Raw genomic sequence first — 15,546 nt, forward strand, 5'->3', positions numbered from 1 at the left:
GCATCGTTCTTCTCGTACTCGTCATGGAAATGTTGTGTTCATGTGATGATAACATGTATAATTGCCTGTATGCAGGAAGTCTGTTTTTTACAAACCATCTCATTAAAATTGACATCAGACTTGTATTACTCATCCGGTGTAGTCATCCTCTGTGGTTTTCTGTTGGTAATGTCTGCCCCTCCCACCCCTTGCCCTCTCCAGGTCTGAGTCAGAGTCAAATATTAAACTGGAATGTACCGCTCCCACACAAACTCTCCTGACTACTCAATGACTTAGAAATAGGGAGTCTGGGAAGGAAGGAGAAGTAGGAGGCTGTCCACTTCTAATCAGCGGGACTACTGAGAGACACAAAGGGAGGATATTGAGTTATGAGCCCTGTGACCACTAAGCAGAACAGACCTTTTCTGGTTCAATTATTAAAGCTTTGAAGGGGAGGGGAAACAGATTCATTTCTTTTCAAGTGTAATATCTGCTGTTCTTACCAGACGAGAAAGTAATCAGTGCATCACCATTTATCATATTTAGGACAATAAGGCAATCGCACTTCAAAGATGAAACCGCAGATTGTATTGAAGATACGGCAACATTACATTCAAAGCACATCACCTGGCAGTCACTGAACAAAAAAGCAAGATAGGAACTTGCCTAATACCGCACAAATAAGTTACATTTACAAAAATATCACTGTAAAAATACCATGAGTCAGTGATCGGAGTCAAACATATGTCATGATATAATGTCACAAGCTGCAGCCGATCACTGGCACCTAAATTAAACAAGTATCACCCTAATCCTATTTTATTCTGCACCACATTGTGAGTCTGATCCTGGTGCTTTCTGCACTTGCTTTCCAACTTCAGTTTGGAGGCTATTTCTTTAGACCTACTTTGTGACACATAAATATCATGCTACAATTTAAATATTTGCTGATTATCACAGAAGAAGGTACAAAATATCAACCGAACAACATCTAATTTGAGATGTTTGAGAAAGAAGTTATTACAGAAATTGACTACAACAATTAAGTGTAACACAGTCATACTCACATTTACATTTGAGAGCACATCATCATCATGTGCCCAGTGTTCGAACTTTTGGGCGTTCTAGATCTATTGGTTGTCATTTACTGCACTGCTTCTAAGTAATTACATTATAAAAGAGAAGGGAAAGCAAAATAAATAATCACTTATACAACCCTGTTTCCGCATAAGGCTCCTCAAATAACCCTGTATTGTTGTCTAAATGCTAAAAAAAGATGCGATTTTTTTTTTTGGTCCATATTAAACATGCATTATTAAAAACTAGTGGTTTGAAATTACCATTTCAACATGGAGAGTTTCTTCCTCTTTGCAATCTGCGTCCTTGGATTCACTGGGCAAGTTAAATTGTACTCCTATCCAGCTCAATATCCTGAGTTATAGCTCAGGTCACATAAACATACACACTAACCTGAGAGCAATTTGTACTCCAATCCATATACAGTATTGTATACGCTGCAGTCTTCCACACACAACAACTAATCACTAGTCCTGTCGAGAAAAAAAGTAATGCAAACTACTATTCGACTCTCAGCTGCTCATAAGGCCTGCCAAGACTCCTGATGCACGTACCTTGATTGATGAATTCACTTTCAACAACCAATCATCATCTGTAAATCATGATATACACATAAATATGTTTGATAGGTGTCTTTTGTTTGTCTTTTTTTTTGTCGGAAAGTGCCATGAAACGTGTTTCATTGAACATTACATAAATACAACAGGAGCAATTTAGGTCTTTTTACATATCTTGGACATTTACAGTGTTTGTATTTCCAGCATGTGATTCGTATCAAGAAAAGATGGTTGGGACACGTAGCTAATATGCTGCAAAGTGATGTTATGACTATGTTTGGCTTTGTGATGATTTTAGCCTGTAATAAAAGCTCAGAAGTGAGTTTGGGTGTAGGCTGTTTCATGGAGAGCGGTCCCACAGGCATGTTGATGGACAGACTCCATTAGCTGCATCTCTGAGGTGAAAGGTGGAACAGGAGTGGGAAAGGCGAGAGTTTATAAGGGTCAGGAGGTGAAGTAGGAGTTCTGCATGGAGTACAGCCGGTCAATGGGGTTTCCCACTCGCCCTGGCAGGAGACCGCCGTCCCCTGTTGCCAAGAGGCAGTCTCCAAGGTGGCCGAGGCTTCCATCGCTGTCCAGGTCATGGAACACCGTCTCTGAGTCTGTGGTGCAAAAAAGAGTGTGCACAGCTGAAGTGGAACGGCCTTTAATTACCACCAGAGAGCACAGAAGAGTATTAAAAAAATGAAAATAGGCACATATGTTTCCTCTAAACGCCAAAACGAGTCAGTCTCTGTAGTTTAATCTCAGCCTTCTCCTCACATCTTCACAACTTTTAGAATTAAAAACCTCCTTCAAACATCCTCCTATTAGTCTTACCATAGGAGTGGAGCTGCTCGTTGCTCAGCTGAGGCGGTGTAAGCCCGTGTCGAAATGGTTCTCCGCCGTAGATGTTGGGGTCCAGAGCGAGTAGCTGCTGACGTGGCAGAGAGGGATATCCCAGCATCCCATCCATGCCATGGGTACTAGAGCCATCTGTGTGGAGATGAGTATCCCTTTTAGTCATACCATGTCCTGTGTTGTTCTTCTATTCTTCTCCATCCTGCATTGGCACTTCCAGCTCTTACCCTCACTGTCGTCATTGCTCTGGCGGCCCCCTCTGCTTGGTCCTCGTCTGGTCCCTCCCAGCTGCTCTTGTTCCTGCTGCTGCTGCTGCTGTTGCTGCTGTCTGCGAGCAATCTTCTTCATCTGAGGCACAAAAGCATTGTCTGTGTGAATTTCTTCTTTGTGTCGATCTGTGAGACAGAACATGTCCTCAGAACATATAAAGTCTGACCTTGGCTCTCTGGTTTTGAAACCACACCTGCACAACACGCACTGTCAGCCCGGTCTCAGCAGCCAGTGTCTCTCTCACCTGCAGCATAGAGTTGTTCATTGTTTTTGAAATACAAACTTTACAGTGTCAAGCACACGTAGGGATTAATTGATATGCAGACTGACAAAGATGCCCCAAAAACAATAAAGTCAAGGGAGTATTTTCTGGCACACATTTTCATTGATAAACCAAGCAGGTCCACCCACCTTGCGGCAAGGCTTAGCAGACACTTCAAAGGAGGCCTTGAAAGCGCGGCGCTGCTGTGTGGTCAAGATGGTGCGTGGTCGTTTTGAACGCTTGTGGTCCTTGCTTTCATCACCACCTTTCCCCCCGCCAGAACCTCCTCCACCTTCCTCGTCCTCACTTTTTACTGTGCAAGGTAAGCAGACAACAAAACAGTCAGATCAGCCCATAGGAGAAGGTGTATTTTCATTCTTCCTTAAAGGAAAAATAAGTATTTAAAACTGACTGAGGGTTTCTTAAACTCGTCCCTAGTTCTGTAGTTATTAAATCTCTGAAGAAGAAAAATGTTTCTAGAGGGTTTAATGCCAAATTGTTCCAGTGCAGAGTTCAGCTTAATATACAAGTAACTTCGAATTGATTTAAAAGTGATCCAGACAAAGCAACCTTATAATCTACTATACCTGATTCAGTTGGTGTGGGACTAATAGCAGCCAACATTTCTCTCTCCTTCTCATAGTCCATACGGCAGAGCAGCTGGCCTTCTTTCAGTACAAACTCATCACCTCTTTGCAGCCGGCGTTCACACTCGCAGCAGGTAAAGCAGCCCAGGTGGTACACCTGGCCGAGCACACGCATTATCAGCTCTGAACGTCCAATCACCTGCAGGCAAGCGCTGCACTTCCTTACAAACAGCCTGGAGGTGCACAGAAAGACACATGGGCTTGTATATGAATGATACTTACATAAACTGTAAGGAGTACTGAAAAAGAAAGGTAATTACAGAAAGCGGCGCAGTCAAGGAGCTCCAACGCGTTTATCCTCAGTTTTAATGACTCTGGAGATTAACATCGTCTCTTAATTAAAGGTCCTATAAGCATTACCCAATACACAGAGCAAGAAGGTGAACATCTGCTGAGAGGAATTACAGTAGAAGGCATCTTTACATTGTATTTTCTTTTCTCCCTCATTACAGTAGGTGGCAGTAGTTAGCTTATGATAAGAGCTGCCTGTTGAGAGTCTTTCCCTTTTGAATCCTTAAATGTGGAGATCTGTTTGATGAGGTAAACTCCAGTCTGTCCATATCCCACCCACAATCTCAAAGTACTTATTTAAACTCTATAAAGCTTAATACACCGTCTTTCTCGGGTCTATTGCTTTCCCCATGACCACTTTCCTCATTTTGTCCCTCTGTCGCTCCTCCTGTGAGATGTTATAACCCTTCAATTTCTGTCCTGCCTCACCATCTCTTCACATCCCTGTTTCCATTCACAGGGCTTTAAGTCTCTGCCATTAAATTCCTCTCAAATCCCTGCTCTCACATGCACTTGGTTTCCTCCCCCTCCGTCCCCAGTTTTTTTCTGCCAGCATTCCCAGTTCTCCCTCACGCCCTCCCAGCCTGCCTCCCCAGTTCACTGAAACTAATAAAGACAGGATTAATTAGATTGTTGTTTAAACAGTGCGATGGCCAGACAGACGCTGTAAACTCATAACCAGGGATTGGGGATAGCATGGGGTTAATCTCTCTCCTCTCACTTATGCACACTAAAACACACTTACACACACAAACATAGACACTCACACACACACACACATGCATGCACACGCACAGGCCTGCACACTGACATTTGCACCCACCCACTGAGAATCAGTATATCGTCTGACATTGACTAGAAAACCACATTCACCGTACCATCAGCCATGATCATGCTGATGTTGCAACCTGCAATCAGGAAATAGTACAGATAATCTTGATCACCAGAATATCCCTTTAACGGCAAGAGTTTCCGGAGCATAGGTGTAAGTAAGAGAACGATCAGCTGGTGCAGAAATAGCACTAAGAACACAACACAAACCTGGAGGGATGGGAGGATGAGAGGGGAGTGAAAAGGGGGAGGAAGGGACAAAGGCAGAAGTGTTGACGGTCCCTGACTGAGTGATAGGAAGGTGTTGCTGCCCAAATCTGGAATGTAAAGAAGGAGCCAGGTCTGCACATTAGAGCTCCTAATCTGTGATCCTGTCCCAAACGCAGCTGCTATGGCTAATCTCTCTCAATCCATCTGCCAAACGCTCCCCAAATTCCCCGAATGACAGTGTCGCTAGTTTAACATCATGACACAAACACAAGTGTCCCTATAAACAGCCCTTCACGTCTCTATTGTGACAGGACCTTGTGTTTAACGAAAGGTTGCTCCCCCTATTTTCTTACAGAAACAGTGCATCGCATTTTAAAGAACTGCTTCTGCTGGGAAATATCTGCAAAAAACGTATTAGCCTTAATATTTGCCATCTAATATATTCTGCAAAGGGGAGCCATCACCATGTGTAGCCTCACTCTCCATCCAAACAGACACTTCAACACTTCCTTTCACTGTGAACAAAATGCAACTGAACTGGATTGTCACAGGATTGCTTGACATAAGACTGATGATGTTGGTGGTTAAGTCCCACACTCCCTAATCGGGGTGTACACAGCAGGGCAGGAATTTACTCAACATGGCAAATGAAGGCAACTTGGGGCAACTGCCACAGAGGGGGGTCTGTAAGTAGATCAGTCTAATCCCTCTAATAGAAGTATCATTCACACTGGCCCTGACCAGGGTCCAATAAATCACTATCATCACGTGATGTTTAAACTGCCACATGAATAAGGTAAATTTAGGTTCTGCACATTTTTTTTGTGTTTTGCACATTTTGCTAAACCTTCTGTTGAGAGATTGTATTGCAGTTTTATATTGAATTTTACAATAGATTGTAAAATTCAATGCCATATGGTTACATTTTACTTATTTCTTTGTTAATTTGCCATACTTGTCAAACAAACAGGCATGTTTTTTTGATTATATCTCGTGTTTACAGCAGAATACATGTAAGGTAAAATACTCCAAAAATAGTTTGACAATCTTATTATGTGGAACTACAATAAAAACATGATTTTATAAGAGTGGATATCACCAATATAGAAGTCATATTTCTGGGTTTGGTTCAGGTGTATGTTTGCAAGGCCAGAAGAACCTGACTTGGGCAGATTAAAGCTTCTCCAAAGATCTACCGTTCTCCCTCTTTTTGATTCCTAACTCGTAGTTTAAGATGCATTTCGGTCTCTAAACAAGGTATTCGTGTACCAGCTTGAGATTCCAACATACACTATGTGCTTAGAATGACCATATGTGTCACACAAATGGGTGTTCATACATCCCCTTTAAAATGAAAGTACATCCAAGGATTCATGTGAGGGACCTAGAAAGAACAAATGATATGCAACAATCTTACTTTAAAGTTGTATTCTGTTTAGTATCCATTTCTTCAATGTGTGTGTAAGGGTGTGTGTGTGTGTGTGTGTGTGTGTGTGTGCGCACTTTCGGCGGATATTGCTCTGTGAAGCAAAATGGCTCAGAGCCAGGGTTCAGTAATCACATCATCTCCTTTTATTAAATCTCCCTGCACTGCTTCTGTGTTATTAAAATCTCCCAGCATTCCCCACGATACTCGCTACCCCTGCCACCACTCACTCACACTCACTCACACAAATACACACATGTATATAAATATATATATATATATATATGCAGTACAGTCACACACATACAGACACCTACACATACATTGGTATACATACGGTCACATGCACACGTAAACACAAATATGCACAGTTTGTGTAAACACAGATAAGGTGCCTGCGTACAAACATCAATAAAACACTGACAGATGCTGTCATGTGTGCACCCCATCCCTCCATGCATCAATAAAGTAACATCATAAGCAGCCCTCTTGTAAAAGCCATATAATAGTTGTTATCTAATGACCATGAGGGTCTGCAGAGTACGGATACATCTTTCGAGACAATCTGCAGAAACTCTCAAGCCAATCTCACAGTTACATGTCATGACTCTCACCAGAAACCATTCACACTGGCAATAAGACGAGCTCTACATGAGAGCAGCACTGACGCCTGTAATATTCAAGACCTAATACAATGTACCATGTGTAGAGTAACAACTAAAAACCTGCATGACGCGCATGGTCTGCATGATATGTGTCTCTGGGTGTGTGCGAGCTACACCTGATGCTCCCAAGAATGAATGCTATGTGTGAGGATATAGATGTGTGTTTGTGTGCGTGAGTGAGTGGGCGTGTGCGTGTGTGCGTGTGAGTGCGTGTGTGTGTGTGTGTTAGTTTAGATAAAACAGTTAATCCCCAGGCCACCAGAACGCAATATCCTGTCTGCCCGTTTCTCATTTCCTGTCTGTCTCTGGCGGAGTGGGAAGCAGCGGGGAGGGGGTGGCGGGGGACAGCGGGACCCGTTGCCCCAGAAACAGGAGATACAGCCGCTCGATTTGAGAAAAGTCTACGCCGATCACCCTATCTCTCCCTCTCTGGTGCGACCCCCTATTCTCTCTCTCTCTCCTCCTCTCCCTCTCTGCTTTTATTATCTCAGATTTAATAAAGCCAAGGCGAGCAGCTTGTTCTGCCATGAAACATTTATTAGCTGTCTGTTATGAAATTGTTGTGGGGGAGGAAAGATGATGGGGTCTCATCTCACATTATGCAAAAACAGTGGCAATATCACCCCCACCTCACACACACATGCACCCGGGCCAAAATCTGATGCTGCATCCCTTCTTAGAAATCTCAGACACCTCGTCTTTACCTTCTTCATCCCATTTCGAACCCTTTCTCCATCGTCATTACGATTTCTCCCTGATGTTCTTTCATTTATACCATCAAATCTTCTTGTTCTGCAACAGCACAACATCCAAACACAAAAACTCCCCCATCACCACTTTCCTTCTTCTGGCACTCCTCCAATAATCAACTGTTGAGCTGCGGGTTCAGCCTGTGTAGGCTCCTGGGCAGGGGGAGTGTTTGAACATTTCAGAACCACATGCATGTGTCATGTAGCTTCTCACTGGGATTTCTACAGTCCTGTCAGTCAGTCAACCACAAACTTTCCTTCCACTTGCAGAAAAAGCTGATATTTTCTCACTTGCCTCAAATGATTTCTAGCGATGCAGATAGTTTCGGTTTAATTTGCTCAGGTTTTGAGAATTTCTGAGATTTCTGCTGGCACCCAAAACATGACAGTTTTACCCATAACATTTACTTTCACAACTTGTAATGCCATTTTTAAATGTAACTTCATAACTGTGCAGTTATTGATTTTAAAAGTACCTCGTTAATGTGGCATTGACTCACTAACCAGAGTTGAAGTTGTAGCTGATGGGGATAAGGGCTTGATGTTCTTCTGACGTGTCATTGCATAATTCTCTCTAATAGTATTTCCCTGCAGTCTAGTGTCAGGCCTGTCATCGCAGGACAGCCACAGAATGCTGGGTAATTAGCACTGTACCCAATCAGCCTCCCCACCACCTCCTCCCCGTTCCCTTCCCGAGACACAAAGAGGCGCTGAGGGAGGCGAGGCGATTAAGAGAAAACAAGGGATAAACGGAGAGATAAACTGTTTTGGTGTCATCGCTGCCATCAATCTCAACGAGAAGGAAATGAGGTTTGGAATAGAGAAATATTATTACAAAGCAGACAGTGATGAACGAGCTAACGGATAGAGAGACAGGGAGCGAAACGGTGGCTGGGATGGGGGTTTGGAAGGAAGAACGGGGGTAGAAGATGCTGTTTCTATCCTTCGTCTATGAGTTTTAAAGCCACAAGTCTCAGAAGTTCACTCACATCAATGCAGAGTAACTTGAGAGGATACTCTGTCAGGCCGTCAGTGTTAGACTCACATATAGATTCCTGGTCAGCAGAGGAAGATTCCACAACTGTGGCGGCGGGGTCTCCCTCAGTCTGTCTGCAAAGGCAGGGTTCGTAGACCTAGATGTAGTCTCAGTGCCCTCCTCCCCACAGAGTGAGGTATTAAACCCGAGCTTGAGTGAATATCCACCCTGGTGACCTGTTTTTCACAGGGCTGAAGCTGCCTTTATGGGGCTTACAAGGGGACAGCCAGACTACCCTCCATTCTGTCTGGGCGCAGCACTATTGACCAGGGAACACTGGCCTTATACTGCTCTGTTTGGCAAGGAACCATAATGTCGAGCCGGTGTGTAAAAGACAACGTCTGTGACAAGTGTGTGTAAGGTACCGAGGATGGGAGACAATATTCATGCATGTCCGTCTGCTAATCAGATGGTTTCATTGTCTTATTTTCAATCAGAATGATATCTAGTCATTTTCTACTTTTTATTCAAAATAAATATGTTTTTACTTTATAATAAACAGAATTAAATAGTCGTAGCCAAATTTCTACCTTGGCTCATTTAGGTCTTGAAATGTTACTCATTATAATCAGACTTCCTGTTTCCGATGTCGTAAATTCTTTCCATCCAAATTTTTATTATTATACCCATCTTGTCGGTAGAAATGATTGCACAAGCGCATAAAAACATCCTGATGGGAATTTAGCCACACAATGATTCTAAAGCCTCACGCTGAACATCTGGTCCGTGACAGGATGGAGTTCCAGAGAATTTCTTCAGGTTTCAAAACAAAAATAAATCCACAAGAAAAATCCACAAGATGCACTTGAGTTTATTGTGTCTTAATCCCCTCATTTCCATAACAGATTGAGATCAGGGAATCTTGAAAATGAAGACATACCTCCTGTTTTATTACAGAGACAACAAGTGGCAGGAGAGTTTGCACTAATTTATCACAATAAGTTTCAGGGACTGAACTTGAATTTGACTCACAGCTGAACCTTTATTCTATCGTTGCATGGGCTTGAATATTTAGATTAAGATGATGTGTTTCACCCTAAAAAGTCGAATGTTATGTTGAACCGTGATGTCGAGCATCGCAGTCAATCCGTTTGGAATAATTGAGGCAAAACGTCCTTTGAAAACATTAAACATGCAAACGTTGAATGAACTTTTGCCTCGAAGGCAGTTTAGTCCAGATGAGTCAGGGTGGGGGATGGGGTCAGATTTCAAAATTAGATTTGTCTTCTCGTTTGAATTGATAGACATCTACATGCATTTGTTTGTTTCACCTCAGCCGAATAGATTCATTATTTTTTTTAAATTCCGACATACCTCCCCAAAAACACATTTTGTATTCATTTATATTTCACCATTTTCTTGTCGGAAAACTAACCATAGAAAACAAGCACATGCGAAGAAATGCACAGTGTGGCTTCTTAAGTTGAAGGAGAGTCGGGGAGGAGAGTTCTGCCTGTGTGCCAGGCGGGTGATGTAATCAAAGCAAAAGATAAATTTGAAAATATTTGGACAAGCCAGAGATAGCACGTGGGTGAGATGGAAAATAGCCCAGTATGAGCAAGAAAAGCCTGCAAGATGTCATCTTATACATGCATACACGTTTCATCCACACACTCTTTAAAAGTATACTTGACGATCAATGTCTCCAGACATCGGGCAGTTGACCTGCCTTTGCCTCTTTCAACCAGCTGGTGCTAAAATACAACTTCAAGTAGTAGAGGGTTAAAAGAAAAAATAAGCATCCCTTCATAATTGTATAAGTTCCCCTAATTTTTTCATGCACAGTCCGAATTCTTGGGCATTTAGTGACTGTTAAAATGCACACACCTGCTCTAGATGGGGGGGGGGGGGAGGGTGTAAGGCGCTGATGGACAGACTGCAGGGAAAACAAGGAGACAGTGTTGCTGATCCGATGAAGGTCACAGACTGTGCTGTGTGCCAAGTCTGGCACCGACTCACACAACACGGCAACTATCCATATGCAATGTGTAGGGACTAAGTCAACACCATATGAATGAATGGCTGACTATTAATCTGGATCTACAATTACAGTCATTACACGAGGGGAGCAAATACACATTTTCATTCCATCACTGGAAATTGAAAACATTTATGATGAGCTATTACTTCCACGTTTCTCATTCATTTTTCCAGATAAACGTCACACAATGGGACTTTCATCAGCTGCAGCTCCCCCATCTCTCTCTCTCTCTCTCTCTCTCTCTCTCTCTCTCTCTCCTCCAGATGTCAGGTACAGTGGGAGAGTCTGTGCATGCTGCCGTCTGACACTTTTCAAAACAATGATAACAAGCTTCATGCTCGTCCTTCAGCTGTCTACCCCTGGAGCTCCCACTGCAGGCACACCCTCTGACCGCAACACACCAAACGACGAAAACAAAAAGCGCACACACACACACACACACACACACACACACATACACACATACACATGGTATGACCTCAAACGTTGAATCATCAAACAAAAAACAGGATATTTTATATTTTTACGAAGCAAGTATCAAATATGTGTTATTATTTTACACTGCAGTACTGCATTGCATGGAGCATGAAATAGCAGAATTAAGTGCTGTTCATTCAAAGGAGTTTGAAGACATACACCTATATGACAATTCTCCTAAATCCAGATCCATAATTCTATGACACAAACTGATCTGCAAAACAAATGAATAACTACAAATTCTTGCAGTGGGAAAATGGGGCTCGTATGTTTCTCCATATAACTCTGCAAAATGTGCCAAGAACCTCCAGTTAATCATTTGAAACCTGAATAGTCCCTCAAATCCCCTTAAGAGGCTTCACAGGTGCAAGAAACATTGTTACACTCTGTCTGTCAATATCATATTTATATCAATGTTTATGTTTTGTGAAGAAAATGGAAAATCCTAAAAATCTAGACACACTTTGCACTTACTTCAGCCTGACATGATCTTTTTCAACTTTGGGGATCTTGACTACAAATTCTAAATCAAGCTATGTGGTTGAGCAACGTTTTGGCCCATTTGTAATGACAGACTTGAAAGGTCACATTTTGTTAGATAAAACTGGAGTGGGATTATTTGAATTTTCTTAAAATGTTCTAAGTTTTTACGAAACAATCATCAGCGGAACACTCATAAAGCTATACTTTATAATTTCCAGCTAAAACTTTTAAAGATGCATTGTTGTTTTTTGGCTTGGTGAAGAACAGCTGTTTAGCCTGAAGAATGTACCACTGCATAAATGACGTGCGGTCAAAAGTGCTTTTCTCTGGATTTAGGCTTTTGTTCGGCCACGTAAACAAGTTTTGATCATATCAATATGGCATTGCTTTTGTGAGTACTTCTTCAATTCCTGCCCGACTCTCCCATAATCAATGGAGCAAAAACTAATAGTGAACCTTACGTCAATGTGTGTGTGGGTGTGCTCTCACTTTTCATAGTCGTGCTTGCAGTACAGCAGGCGGTCCCTGCAGTAACAGGTTCCGGTGAGCGCGCTCAAACACACGGCGCACTTGACGCAGGTCTCGTGCCAGGAGCGCTCGTTCACGCGCAGCAGGAAGCGGTCGGCGATGGGAGACTCGCAGCCCGCGCACACCTCTCCCCCTCCCCTGTACTCCTGACCTGGAGGGAGGATATCAGTGCGTGGATAGAGAGACAGGGCGGAATATTAAAATGACTGGCGTGATTCCAAGTCTCCACGATTTCACTCATGGTTACACTGTTATTGTTTGACAAAAAGACACAAAAACAAATGTTAATGCATCATTTGGCACCCTCAGACACAATTACGATCGCCCGCCGAGTGTATGCTGAATAGATAAAAAGTTGATCAAAACCCCACTTTTTGAAACTATTTATCTAATCTCAAGATTTAAAAAGTCCTTAGAGCATTCATTTAATTCATCCCTATTTTTGTGAAGCCTAGATTTGTTTATTGCATTCATTTGTTTTTCATTCCTCGTGGAGTTGAACATTTTTCTATAAGATACTATTTACATTGCGTGTGTGTGTGTGTGTGTGTGTGTGTGTGTGTGTGTGTGTGTGTGTGTGTTGTGCGTGTATTTCGGTCCCTAAACAAGGTATTCATGTCCCAGCTTGAGATTCCAACACGCTATGTGTTCATAATGGGATTTTATACATTCCCTTAAAAATGAAAGTACATCAGGATTAATGTGAGTGACCGGGACAGAATAAATGCAACAATCTGTATATCAATAGTGATTTCATCACTTCATTGATATTTTCTCCAACACACACGCATTCGTGGATTTATATTGTTTCAACACTCAATAAGGTTACAGTGATGATTATGGGATTTACTCGCACGTGGTCTACACAATATTCATAAATTGTACGTTTTTGACGATCCTTAATATTTGCATATGGTGATAATATGTAATGTATCATTGTGAGTTTAATTCGTTTGGGCCTTATGCAGCAAATTGTCTGTTAACTCACCAAAAGGCGTTGAGGATGGAGGCTGCTGCTGACAGGACTGCGGGCTATCCTCTGTTTTCATCCCTTCTCTCCTTCCCTCAATGTGATCGCTGCAGAGAAACAAAAGCACGATTTATATATCAGCAGAACTACTGCAGTGAATCCATTTGAAAATAAGGGAAATAATGAGGCAAAATGTAGGCCGATGCACGCCGACTTAGGATATATGTAAGTATTTTTAAGGCGACGTTTAAGCTGCCACAATATATATCCTAAATTAGACTGAATTAGCACACGTACACACACACACACACACACACACACACACACACACACACACACACTGATAAAAACGAAATATAAAAACGAGACATACGTTTCTGATGATTTAAATAAATATCAAAATAAAAGGAATTACAAAGTTTGGCCCATTACGCAAGCTTACATTTTGGTTGATATTATGTTGCACATCAGGACCCATATAGTCATCTGATTATGTAAAAGTTAATGTCAGCTTTTAAATATAAAATCAACACAGCCTAATACATCTCAATTTAAAAAAATTAACAAGTTTAAAAATGACAACAACATTGGGAAAATACCAAAGCGTAGCAGCCTGCGTTCTTACATATCTATTTCTATATATTATTTCATTTAAAATAATCCCAGGATCATTTTGATCATTTTTGTTGATTGTTTTGAAAATATGTAAATGTTTGAAGTTGTCTCTAAAATTACGGTAAAAAATTGAATTACTAGTTTCAGTTTGTTTTTCAACTTTGTAAATCTGTGTCATTAATGTGACAACGTGGAGTTTTGCAGAAGAGGCATTTTCTCTCATAACGTCCTGTTTGAAAGTGGACGCATTTCTGTATCGGCCTACTTTAATGTAGATTGTTTGCTGAGGCCTTATCAGAGTCAGTTGTATTTATTTTATTAGGCTCTTTAAATGAATATGGATATCATAATATTTATAGTCTGTGTTCCAATTGAATATTAAATTATGTTCAGATTTTTTGTTGTGATATTTGTAAATAATCCAAATTTTCATGATACGATTACTTTTGGGATGCTTGAACGGTTAACCTGTAAAATCCACTAAATACAGAATAGGCTATTGAATATCGGGCAATTGTCCCACTGCCACAGAACATTTGATAATGAAATAAAACAAAGGAATTATGTAAATACAGCTAATCTGATTTAAGGTTTTTGCCTAATTGCGGGTTGAATACATCGCTGACATATTTGTGTAATGCATCGATAATTACATGGTGAGATTAACAGCCTGACACTGTTAATGATTACCGAAATAAAAATGGTGGAAAAAATTTCATTAACTTTGCTGCCGGTCACCTGGAGCTTTAATTAAAGGAAACATAATTGCCATTTCATATGAGGACCGGTAGGATCAATAAATCGGTCTATAAAGTTGAAGCGCACTGTAAAGATTGACATGCAAAGAAGTGAGAAGATTTTCTCGTGCAGAGGAAATCTGTTAGTTATGATACTGAAGTTTAAAAAGCTGTTGAAATGGCAGGACTACCCTCGTGCTACAAAAAAAGGCGATAAAAAAAGACAGTTGAGTTGTTAAGAGTCTGTTTTGGTTCAACAACTGGATGTGATTACTCATAAAACAGCTGTAAGCGAATGTCATACGGAAATGTTATCCACGATAAGCATCAGACAATCTCAAAAGCAACGAATCTCATACTGAACCACCAACCGAAGCCCATCCGGTAATACAATCGGTTCCCTTCTGTTTGTTTGGATTGCCAAACCAAATCCAAGATCATAATGTATCAGGTCACTGTGACTTCATTGTATTCTCTTTTTTTAACCTGAGCATTTCAAAAACAAAACACAAAATAAGGTTGGATCTCCGCCAGCGTTGCTGTAGGAGATCAAGCAATTCAAGCAAGCAACATTATTTGGAAATCACAAGTCTGCCTTCACTGGCAACCTGTTCTTGAGTTACGGAGTCCATACCTTGAGGTGAAACACACTCCTCCTGAAATCTCGGTTGGCAACATTAAAACCTGGAGAAACTTTCGGCCAGTGAATGGACAGACGCGTTCACAGATTGTTCACCTGTATCTCACAGTCCGGCGCGCATGTTTACCTACGGTAAAAATCCGAATACCATGATGACCCAAACTATTGTCTATTGTCTCTCCCGCTTTCTCCGCCAGTCGTGTGTGCGCTCTGACTTGTTTTGTGCGTAAAAAGGCGCAGAGGGAGGAGATGGAGAGACAAGGAGGGAGGGAGGG

General features: G+C 41.6%; 1 protein-coding gene across 1 annotated transcript; it reads right to left on the bottom strand.

Annotated features, from left to right (window-relative positions):
- Nucleotides 1-1,868: 1,868 nt before the first annotated feature.
- lmx1al (LIM homeobox transcription factor 1, alpha-like) lies at nt 1,869-15,309 on the bottom strand (the record flags this gene model as incomplete). Its single annotated transcript, XM_079282306.1, has 9 exons — nt 1,869-2,215; nt 2,433-2,588; nt 2,681-2,801; nt 2,890-2,967; nt 3,135-3,298; nt 3,573-3,805; nt 12,271-12,460; nt 13,298-13,386; nt 15,266-15,309. The coding sequence occupies 9 exons, from the start codon at nt 15,307-15,309 to the stop codon at nt 2,058-2,060; spliced, it is 1,233 nt and encodes a 410-aa protein (XP_079138432.1). The 3' UTR covers nt 1,869-2,057.
- Between the last annotated feature and the right edge of the window lie 237 nt (nt 15,310-15,546).

Source organism: Melanostigma gelatinosum, assembly GCF_949748355.1.
Source record: "Melanostigma gelatinosum genome assembly, chromosome: 13".
In the NCBI taxonomy this organism is placed as follows: domain Eukaryota; kingdom Metazoa; phylum Chordata; class Actinopteri; order Perciformes; family Zoarcidae; genus Melanostigma; species Melanostigma gelatinosum.